This window comes from Electrona antarctica (assembly GCF_951216825.1).
Source record: "Electrona antarctica genome assembly, contig: scaffold_94, whole genome shotgun sequence".
Classification (NCBI taxonomy): domain Eukaryota; kingdom Metazoa; phylum Chordata; class Actinopteri; order Myctophiformes; family Myctophidae; genus Electrona; species Electrona antarctica.
In genome coordinates, this window is record NW_027637548.1 from 287,449 (window position 1) to 300,000 (window position 12,552).

At 43.6% G+C, this 12,552-nt stretch overlaps 1 protein-coding gene across 1 annotated transcript in view; it reads right to left on the reverse strand.

Moving 5' to 3' along the window:
• Positions 1–1,099: 1,099 nt before the first annotated feature.
• Positions 1,100–12,552, reverse strand: part of LOC306918849 (non-homologous end joining factor IFFO1-like) — a 68,174-nt gene continuing 56,721 nt past the window's right edge. Inside the window, exons 10-12 of the mRNA XM_079531703.1 lie at positions 12,077–12,169; positions 6,331–6,461; positions 1,100–1,275 (exon numbers count right to left, since the gene is read on the reverse strand). Coding sequence (XP_079387829.1) covers positions 1,161–1,275; positions 6,331–6,461; positions 12,077–12,169 — 339 coding nt within the window. The 3' untranslated portion in view covers positions 1,100–1,160. The remainder of the gene's footprint in view (positions 1,276–6,330; positions 6,462–12,076; positions 12,170–12,552) is intronic.

The window sequence follows — 12,552 nt, forward strand, 5'->3', positions numbered from 1 at the left end:
GAGGGACATGGGGATAACATGTGAGGGTACCTACCCTAGGGGACACGAGGAGAACATGTGAGGGTACCTACCCTATAGGGGACACGGGGAGAACATGTGAGGGTACCTACCCTATAGGGGACACGGGGAGAACATGTGAGGGTACCTACCCTATAGGGGACACGGGGAGAACATGTGAGGGTACCTACCCTAGGGGACACGGGGAGAACATGTGAGGGTACCTACCCTAGGGGACACGAGGAGAACATGTGAGGGTACCTACCCTAGGGGACACGAGGAGAACATGTGAGGGTACCTACCCTAGGGGACACGAGGAGAACATGTGAGGGTACCTACCCTAGGGGACACAGGGAGAACATGTGAGGGTACCTACCCTAGGGGACACGGGGAGAACATGTGAGGGTACCTACCCTAAGGGACACGGGGAGAACATGTGAGGGTACCTACCCTATGGGGATACAGGGAGAACATGTGAGGGTACCTACCCTAGGGGACACGGGGAGAACATGTGAGGGTACCTACCCTAGGCCTAGGGGACACGGGGAGAACATGTGAGGGTACCTACCCTAGGGGACACAGGGAGAACATGTGAGGGTACCTACCCTAGGGGACACGAGGAGAACATGTGAGGGTACCTACCCTAGGGGACACGGGGAGAACATGTGAGGGTACCTACCCTAGGGGACACGGGGAGAACATGTGAGGGTACCTACCCTAGGGGACACGGGGAGAACGCCAACCCTGCCTCTGGGTATGGGCGCCGATGACGCGGAGGAGAGAACACGCCCACAGCGTCCCGAGCGGGAATCGAACCCAGGACCTTCTAGCTGTGAGGCGACAGCGCTAACGACTGCCCCACCGCGCCAAACAGTTAATCAAACGTTTTTTTAATACATTGAAAGCCCCAAAAACAGGGATGCCAGTTTTTTTTTTTTTTTTTTACTACTCAGGATTCTGCTGTATCATGTGTGTGTTTATATCAGAGGTGTGCCTACTACACCTGCATGTCAACAAGGTGTGTGTGTGTGTGTGTGTGTGTGTGTGTGTGTGTGTGTGTGTGTGTGTGTGTGTGTGTGTGTGTGCGTTAAGGTATCCTCCAGGGTAGTGGAGTGGACGACGTTCAGTTGTCACAGTAGGAGTCAGAGCCCTCAGCATGCAAGTCACTCTGCGGTCATCCCCTCTCTGTCCAGTAGGGGCAGCACTGTGTGGTTCAGCCTCTCTCTGTCCTCACCGTCACCGTCCTCCACCGTCAGAGTGACCAGAGAACTGGACTTCCTGTTGGAGAGACACGCACGCAATGAGAGAGAGAGAGAGAGAGAGAGAGAGAGAGAGAGAGAGAGAGAGAGAGAGAGAGAACACAAGGGGTATACTTTATACTAGTATAATATCCTACATTTTTGATGGATTTCCTGTGGCTGGATGATCATGAAAAATCACACTCGTGTGAAGTGAGGGGCGTTAATATATTAAATTAATGTCTAACTCATGTTGCTATGATTATGGTGATGTAAAACAAACGGTGACAAAACAAACACTAAATTATCTTTATTGTTAATGGCATGTAGTGTTTGTTTGTTTAGGGACAAGATGACGTACATGTAGTGTCTGTGTGTTTAGGGACAAGATGACGTACATGTAGTGTGTGTGTGTTTAGGGACAAGATGACGTACATGTAGTGTGTGTGTGTTTAGGGACAAGATGACGTACATGTAGTGTTTGTTTGTTTAGGGACAAGATGACGTACATGTAGTGTTTGTGTGGTTAGGGACAAGATGACGTACATGTAGTGTTTGTTTGTTTAGGGACAAGATGACGTACATGTAGTGTCTGTGTGTTTAGGGACAAGATGACGTACATGTAGTGTTTGTGTGGTTAGGGACAAGATGACGTACATGTAGTGTTTGTTTGTTTAGGGACAAGATGACGTACATGTAGTGTTTGTGTGTTTAGGGACAAGATGATGTACATGTAGTGTCTGTGTGTTTAGGGGCAAGATGACGTACATGTAGTGTTTGTTTGTTTAGGGACAAGATGACGTACATGTAGTGTTTGTGTGTTTAGGGACAAGATGATGTACATGTAGTGTATGTGTGTTTAGGGACAAGATGACGTACATGTAGTGTTTGTTTGTTTAGGGACAAGATGACGTACATGTAGTGTTTGTTTGTTTAGGGACAAGATGACGTACATGTAGTGTCTGTGTGTTTAGGGACAAGATGACGTACATGTAGTGGTTGTGTGTTTAGGGACAAGATGACGTACATGTAGTGTATGTGTGTTTAGGGACAAGATGACGTACATGTAGTGTTTGTTTGTTTAGGGACAAGATGACGTACATGTAGTGTTTGTTTGTTTAGGGACAAGATGACGTACATGTAGTGTCTGTGTGTTTAGGGACAAGATGACGTACATGTAGTGTTTGTTTGTTTAGGGACAAGATGACGTACATGTAGTGTCTGTGTGTTTAGGGACAAGATGACGTACATGTAGTGTCTGTGTGTTTAGGGACAAGATGACGTACATGTAGTGTTTGTTTGTTTAGGGACAAGATGACGTACATGTAGTGTTTGTTTGTTTAGGGACAAGATGACGTACATGTAGTGTTTGTTTGTTTAGGGACAAGATGACGTACATGTAGTGTTTGTGTGTTTAGGGACAAGATGACGTACATGTAGTGTGTGTGTGTTTAGGGACAAGATGACGTACATGTAGTGTTTGTTTGTTTAGGGACAAGATGACGTACATGTAGTGTTTGTTTGTTTAGGGACAAGATGACGTACATGTAGTGTTTGTTTGTTTAGGGACAAGATGACGTACATGTAGTGTCGGTGTGTTTAGGGACAAGATGACGTACATGTAGTGTTTGTTTGTTTAGGGACAAGATGACGTACATGTAGTGTTTGTTTGTTTAGGGACAAGATGACGTACATGTAGTGTGTGTGTGTTTAGGGACAAGATGACGTACATGTAGTGTTTGTTTGTTTAGGGACAAGATGACGTACATGTAGTGTCTGTGTGTTTAGGGACAAGATGACGTACATGTAGTGTTTGTTTGTTTAGGGACAAGATGACGTACATGTAGTGTTTGTGTGTTTAGGGACAAGATGACGTACATGTAGTGTGTGTGTGTGTTTAGGGACAAGATGACGTACATGTAGTGTTTGTTTGTTTAGGGACAAGATGACGTACATGTAGTGTTTGTTTGTTTAGGGACAAGATGACGTACATGTAGTGTTTGTTTGTTTAGGGACAAGATGACGTACATGTAGTGTTTGTGTGTTTAGGGACAAGATGACGTACATGTAGTGTTTGTTTGTTTAGGGACAAGATGACGTACATGTAGTGTTTGTTTGTTTAGGGACAAGATGACGTACATGTAGTGTTTGTTTGTTTAGGGACAAGATGACGTACATGTAGTGTTTGTTTGTTTAGGGACAAGATGACGTACATGTAGTGTTTGTTTGTTTAGGGACAAGATGACGTACATGTAGTGTGTGTGTGTTTAGGGACAAGATGACGTACATGTAGTGTTTGTTTGTTTAGGGACAAGATGACGTACATTTTCCCTTCATTGTCTCTGCTTTAAAACAAACACTGTACTAAAAACAACCATTTAAACCATTTAGGCCTGACGTCGGAAAAAAATGTGACAGTTTTCAGAAAAAACTTATGTTTCTGTATCAGTGGTGCTGAATATTTCATGTCAAGGAGCCCAAAAACTATATGTAATTGGCCGCCGACCCCCATCTGAAAATATGTTGTTCCAGAAAGCCCACAGAAGCAAAGATTTGAGTTAAAAAATGGGCGGCACTCGGTGCCGCGCTATGAGTTTTAGATCTGCTATTTTTCAATAGCTAAAGCATAACATAATGCTAACACCAAAAGGGGTTCCCGCCCAAAATGGGTTAAAAAATGGGCGGCACTCTGTGCCGCGCTATGAGCTTGTAGATCTGCTATTTTTCAATAAAAAAAACCACACCCGTGTGAACTGAGTGGTGCAAGGTCTTATATAGCCTGATCAGCTGTGGTCACTGACGTAATGTCAGTGACGTAATGTCTCATTCCGGCCAATCACAATGCACCATGCACATTTTTTGGTATGAACAGACGGACAGACAGACACGTAAACTAACAAAGCCAGTTGTAGGAGTGGTTTACACCACTCAAAAAAAGTATAACATAATGCTTTAAAACACCAAAAGGGGTTCCCGCCCAAAATGGGTTAAACCTGTATAATCAGGCATAGTGTCTATTTTACAGCATGATGATGTATGCTATGACGTCAAATGACAGTATTGTGACCTAATATTCCCCATTCATTGTCAATGTTCGTCTAGGACATAATAGGCCCCTCAAAAAAACGTGGTTTCAGTTCTCGGGAAGGGATTTCATTTCTGTATTTTTTTACTTTTTGCAGATTAGATTTGTCCAGATGTGCATTTTTCTTGTCCTTTTTTTTAACCCATTTAGACCTGAGGACGATTCTACAAATGTCTTCTAAATCCTGACAGTTTTCTGAAAAACCTGATGTTTCTGTATCAGTGGTGCTCAAACATTTTCATGTCAAGAACCCCCAGAATTATCTGTATTTGGCCGCCGACCCCCAACTAAAAAATATGTTGTTCCAGGGACCCCCCCCCCCCCCCCCCCCCCCAGAAGCAAAGATTTGAGTTAAAAACGTTCGCTCTGAAAGAATATATATTCAAAGATTTGCACCACATTTTCACGATTTTTCAAAAATAGCAGACCTACAAGCTCGTAGCTCTGCTATTTTTCAACAGCTAAAGTACAACATAATAATAATAATAATAATCTTTATTGTCCCGAAGGATATTTGTCTTCACAATCTGTTCAACACCCACATCAAAACAACACAGAGCACATAACACCAAGACAATACAGAAACAATAACATGAGGTCCCCACTGTGTACAGAACCATCCTATCGGCGGGGCAGTTTGTTTAAAGCCGCGATGGCTGAGGGGACAAAGCTCCTACTAAAACGGACCTTTTTCCATGGCAAGGTTCTGTATCTTTGTCCAGATGGCATGAGGTTAAAGAAGCGATACAGGGGATGATCAGTGTCATAATGCGCTTAAAACACCAAAAGGGGTTTCTGCCGTAAAATAGATTTGTACAGTATATACAGTAGAGTTGTAATGGTGACTAGACCACTGCAACTGTGCTTCTGCTGTCTTGTGATCACATGAGGGTTGGGCTGCTGGTAGTAAGAGAAATCTATGAAAATCTGGGAACTAAATTGTTACCAAGAAATCTCTTCACCAATGTGTTTCTAAAGGTGTCTAATAACATGTACTAAAAGTTTGAAATTCAACTCCCGTGGGAAATTTAGTTATTAGCATAATATGTGACCATACCCATAACATCGTATATAAGGCAAAAAAGTCCAAATTTCATCATTCTTTAAGTAGCATGTGACATATGAAACTAGGGTGTTTGCATGATTATGAATCCATTCCAAGCATTAGTTTTGCACAAAAAACACTCCTTGGGAGGAAAACGGCCACACAAACGTGATGAGGTCAGCACATTTGGTCAAGTGGATATGGCCTAATTTAGCCCAAGGAGTGTTTTTTGTGCAAAACTAATGCTTGGAATGGATTCAGAATCATGCAATCACCCTAGTTTCATATGTCACATGCTACTTAAAGAATGATGACATTTGGACTTTTTTGCCTTATATAGGATGTTATGGGTATGGTCACACATTATGCTAATAACTAAATTTCCCACGGGAATTGAATTTCAAACTTTTAGTACATGTTATTAGACACCTTTAGAAACACATTGGTGAAGAAATTTCTTGGTAACGATTTAGTTCCCAGATTGGTCAAATACCTGATAAAATGCCCTTACTATGGGCACTTTGTGTGTGACACAGAAATAAAATCAGACATTTTTAAATATTAAATGTGCCTGAATATGGTACTGTATATGTACTGTATATGTTACATGTTGCACATTATACTAATCATCTGGGGACCCTGTGTGTGTGTGTGTGTGTGTGTGTGTGTGCGTGCGTGCGTGGATGCGTGCGTGCGTGCGTGCGTGCGTGCGTGCGTGCGTGCGTGCGTGCGTGCGTGCGTGCGTGCATGAATGCGTGCATGAATGCGTGTGTAGCAGAGAGGCTCAGAGCCTCAGCCTGATGGCCTCAACAGTCTAACATCTCCCCCGAGCCATTGGGATGTCCAGTGGTTAAGATGTTGGACTCTCACGCCAGACACCGAGTTCGAATCACGTGCGTGTGTGTGCGTGCGCGTGTGTGTGCGTGCCAGCGTGTGCGTGCGTGTGTGTGTGCGTGCGTACATACCCGTCTCCGCTCTGAGTGATCAGTCTCCTGCAGGTCTCCATCTGAACATCCAGGCCTCTCTTCATAGAACACATCTCCATGTACTCATGGAGGTGGCGGTTCATGTCACTCTTAGCTGTGGCCAACTCCAACTGGAAGACATTACAGTCACTACATCAACTCCAACTGGAAGACATTACAGTCACTACATCAACTCCAACTGGAAGACATTACAGTCACTACATCAACTCCAACTGGAAGACATTACAGTCACTACATCAACTCCAACTGGAAGACATTACAGTCACTACATCAACTCCAGCTGTTAGGAAGACATTACAGTCACTACATCAACTCCAACTGGAAGACATTACAGTCACTACATCAACTCCAACTGGAAGACATTACAGTCACTACATCAACTCCAACTGGAAGACATTACAGTCACTACATCAACTCCAGCTGGAAGACATTACAGTCACTACATCAACTCCAACTGGAAGACATTACAGTCACTACATCAACTCCAGCTGGAAGACATTACAGTCACTACATCAACTCCAACTGGAAGACATTACAGTCACTACATCAACTCCAACTGGAAGACATTACAGTCACTACATCAACTCCAGCTGGAAGACATTACAGTCACTACATCAACTCCAACTGGAAGACATTACAGTCACTACATCAACTCCAACTGGAAGACATTACAGTCACTACATCAACTCCAACTGGAAGACATTACAGTCACTACATCAACTCCAACTGGAAGACATTACAGTCACTACATCAACTCCAACTGGAAGACATTACAGTCACTACATCAACTCCAACTGGAAGACATTACAGTCACTACATCAACTCCAGCTGGAAGACATTACAGTCACTACATCAACTCCAACTGGAAGACATTACAGTCACTACATCAACTCCAGCTGGAAGACATTACAGTCACTACATCAACTCCAACTGGAAGACATTACAGTCACTACATCAACTCCAGCTGGAAGACATTACAGTCACTACATCAACTCCAACTGGAAGACATTACAGTCACTACATCAACTCCAGCTGGAAGACATTACAGTCACTACATCAACTCCAACTGGAAGACATTACAGTCACTACATCAACTCCAGCTGGAAGACATTACAGTCACTACATCAACTCCAACTGGAAGACATTACAGTCACTACATCAACTCCAACTGGAAGACATTACAGTCACTACATCAACTCCAACTGGAAGACATTACAGTCACTACATCAACTCCAACTGGAAGACATTACAGTCACTACATCAACTCCAACTGGAAGACATTACAGTCACTACATCAACTCCAACTGGAAGACATTACAGTCACTACATCAACTCCAACTGGAAGACATTACAGTCACTACATCAACTCCAGCTGGAAGACATTACAGTCACTACATCAACTCCAACTGGAAGACATTACAGTCACTACATCAACTCCAACTGGAAGACATTACAGTCACTACATCAACTCCAGCTGGAAGACATTACAGTCACTACATCAACTCCAACTGGAAGACATTACAGTCACTACATCAACTCCAGCTGGAAGACATTACAGTCACTACATCAACTCCAACTGGAAGACATTACAGTCTCTACATCAACTCCAACTGGAAGACATTACAGTCACTACATCAACTCCAGCTGGAAGACATTACAGTCACTACATCAACTCCAACTGGAAGACATTACAGTCACTACATCAACTCCAACTGGAAGACATTACAGTCACTACATCAACTCCAACTGGAAGACATTACAGTCACTACATCAACTCCAGCTGGAAGACATTACAGTCACTACATCAACTCCAACTGGAAGACATTACAGTCACTACATCAACTCCAGCTGGAAGACATTACAGTCACTACATCAACTCCAACTGGAAGACATTACAGTCACTACATCAACTCCAGCTGGAAGACATTACAGTCACTACATCAACTCCAGCTGGAAGACATTACAGTCACTACATCAACTCCAGCTGGAAGACATTACAGTCACTACATCAACTCCAACTGGAAGACATTACAGTCACTACATCAACTCCAACTGGAAGACATTACAGTCACTACATCAACTCCAACTGGAAGACATTACAGTCACTACATCAACTCCAGCTGGAAGACATTACAGTCACTACATCAACTCCAGCTGGAAGACATTACAGTCACTACATCAACTCCAACTGGAAGACATTACAGTCACTACATCAACTCCAGCTGGAAGACATTACAGTCACTACATCAACTCCAACTGTCAGGAAGACATTACAGTCACTACATCAACTCCAACTGGAAGACATTACAGTCACTACATCAACTCCAACTGGAAGACATTACAGTCACTACATCAACTCCAACTGGAAGACATTACAGTCACTACATCAACTCCAACTGGAAGACATTACAGTCACTACATCAACTCCAACTGGAAGACATTACAGTCACTACATCAACTCCAACTGTCAGGAAGACATTACAGTCACTACATCAACTCCAACTGTCAGGAAGACATTACAGTCACTACATCAACTCCAACTGGAAGACATTACAGTCACTACATCAACTCCAACTGTCAGGAAGACATTACAGTCACTACATCAACTCCAACTGGAAGACATTACAGTCACTACATCAACTCCAACTGGAAGACATTACAGTCACTACATCAACTCCAGCTGGAAGACATTACAGTCACTACATCAACTCCAGCTGTTAGGAAGACATTACAGTCACTACATCAACTCCAACTGTTAGGAAGACATTACAGTCACTACATCAACTCCAACTGTCAGGAAGACATTACAGTCACTACATCAACTCCAACTGGAAGACATTACAGTCACTACATCAACTCCAACTGGAAGACATTACAGTCACTACATCAACTCCAGCTGGAAGACATTACAGTCACTACATCAACTCCAGCTGTTAGGAAGACATTACAGTCACTACATCAACTCCAACTGGAAGACATTACAGTCACTACATCAACTCCAACTGTCAGGAAGACATTACAGTCACTACATCAACTCCAGCTGGAAGACATTACAGTCACTACATCAACTCCAACTGGAAGACATTACAGTCACTACATCAACTCCAGCTGGAAGACATTACAGTCACTACATCAACTCCAGCTGTTAGGAAGACATTACAGTCACTACATCAACTCCAACTGGAAGACATTACAGTCACTACATCAACTCCAACTGTCAGGAAGACATTACAGTCACTACATCAACTCCAGCTGGAAGACATTACAGTCACTACATCAACTCCAACTGTCAGGAAGACATTACAGTCACTACATCAACTCCAGCTGGAAGACATTACAGTCACTACATCAACTCCAACTGTCAGGAAGACATTACAGTCACTACATCAACTCCAGCTGGAAGACATTACAGTCACTACATCAACTCCAACTGGAAGACATTACAGTCACTACATCAACTCCAGCTGGAAGACATTACAGTCACTACATCAACTCCAGCTGGAAGACATTACAGTCACTACATCAACTCCAGCTGGAAGACATTACAGTCACTACATCAACTCCAGCTGGAAGACATTACAGTCACTACATCAACTCCAACTGGAAGACATTACAGTCACTACATCAACTCCAACTGTCAGGAAGACATTACAGTCACTACATCAACTCCAGCTGGAAGACATTACAGTCACTACATCAACTCCAACTGTCAGGAAGACATTACAGTCACTACATCAACTCCAGCTGGAAGACATTACAGTCACTACATCAACTCCAACTGGAAGACATTACAGTCACTACATCAACTCCAGCTGGAAGACATTACAGTCACTACATCAACTCCAGCTGGAAGACATTACAGTCACTACATCAACTCCAGCTGGAAGACATTACAGTCACTACATCAACTCCAGCTGGAAGACATTACAGTCACTACATCAACTCCAACTGGAAGACATTACAGTCACTACATCAACTCCAACTGGAAGACATTACAGTCACTACATCAACTCCAGCTGGAAGACATTACAGTCACTACATCAACTCCAACTGTCAGGAAGACATTACAGTCACTACATCAACTCCAGCTGGAAGACATTACAGTCACTACATCAACTCCAACTGTCAGGAAGACATTACAGTCACTACATCAACTCCAGCTGGAAGACATTACAGTCACTACATCAACTCCAACTGTCAGGAAGACATTACAGTCACTACATCAACTCCAACTGGAAGACATTACAGTCACTACATCAACTCCAGCTGGAAGACATTACAGTCACTACATCAACTCCAACTGTCAGGAAGACATTACAGTCACTACATCAACTCCAGCTGGAAGACATTACAGTCACTACATCAACTCCAACTGTCAGGAAGACATTACAGTCACTACATCAACTCCAACTGTCAGGAAGACATTACAGTCACTACATCAACTCCAGCTGGAAGACATTACAGTCACTACATCAACTCCAACTGGAAGACATTACAGTCACTACATCAACTCCAGCTGGAAGACATTACAGTCACTACATCAACTCCAACTGGAAGACATTACAGTCACTACATCAACTCCAACTGGAAGACATTACAGTCACTACATCAACTCCAGCTGGAAGACATTACAGTCACTACATCAACTCCAGCTGGAAGACATTACAGTCACCATACATCATTTACATACATCAGTGAACATTTGTAGCTCAAATCTTTGCTTCTGGGGGTCCCTCCTTGGAACAAAACATGTTGAGATGCAGGGTCGGCTGCCGAACATATCACATACCGTACTGTGCCGAATATAAGACAACTCTGATTATAAGACGAGCCCCATTTTTCCAAGACTCATTTGTGGAAATAAAACAACATTGAATTCAAATAGTCTCTAGTCCCCGATTATAACACGGAGGATTCATGGATATTTCCATTGAAAAAAACAGTCTTAGTGGGATGAAAATGTTTGAGCACCACCGACATAGAAACAGAAAAGATTTATCTTCCTTTCGCTCTCGAGAGAGATAGGACTAATCTGCAAGTAAACATGTTTAGTAAACAAAGCCAGGTGACTTTTTCGAGGGGCAAGTGTGGGCAACCTTAAAGAGGGAGTGCCACAATGTTTGTATTTTTCATGTGTCTATGAGGTGACAGTCGACAACCTGGAGTCGTTTTTATGTGCAATGGTGTATTAACTATTGTATTTAGGGTTTTCTTCCTGGAGGCTGAACCCTTGACAGTCAAACGGGCCAATGAAATAAACAGTAATATAGTGACATCACACTATCAGCCCCTCCCCTAACCCCTCCCCCTTTATCATACAACTACAGCTGTGGGTGCGGCTTCAGTTCCGGTGGATCACCACCCACCACCACCCACCGGGCAAACTTAATGAACTGGTGGGCGTGTCCACATAAAAACCACATTTTAACAAATACTGTACACTTTTTTGAAAGAATTATACCTCCTTATATAACAACGATGACCTGATGATCATGTTTTAGGGTGGAAAACAATCACGGCACTCCATCTCTAACTCCTATAGCGCCATTGCCGAAGATCATTGTCAATTGAAGCCTAATACACACACACACACACACACACACACACACACACACACACACACACACACACACACACACACACACACACACACACACACACACACACACACACACACACACACACACACACACACACTCACACACACACAGTGCCTGTGTCTCACCTCTATCTGTCCGATGGTGTCCTGGTATTCTCTCTCTCTGGACTTAAACAGACACTCTGTGTCGTTGATCACCTTCTCTATAGACTCCTCCTGCTGTCGGGCGTGTGTGCGTGTGTGCGTGCGTGCGTGCGTGCGTCCGTGCGTGCGTGCGTGTTTGCGTGCGTGCGTGCGTGCGTGCGTGCGTGCGTGCGTGCGTGCGTGCGTGCGTGTGTGCGTGCGTGCGTGCGTGCGTCCGTGCGTGCGTGCGTGTTTGCGTGCGTGCGTGCGTGCGTGCGTGCGTGCGTGCGTGCGATGTTGGAGAGAGAGAGAGAAGCAGAATAAGTTAATTATGAATTAGAACACGTATAAACAAGCAAATCTCTGTCTCTATTTTACAATCCTTATAACTCATGAGGCAGATACTGTAGCCTACTTTAACCCATTCAGAGCGGGAACCCCTTTTGGTGTTTTAACCCATTCTGGGGCGGGAACCCCTT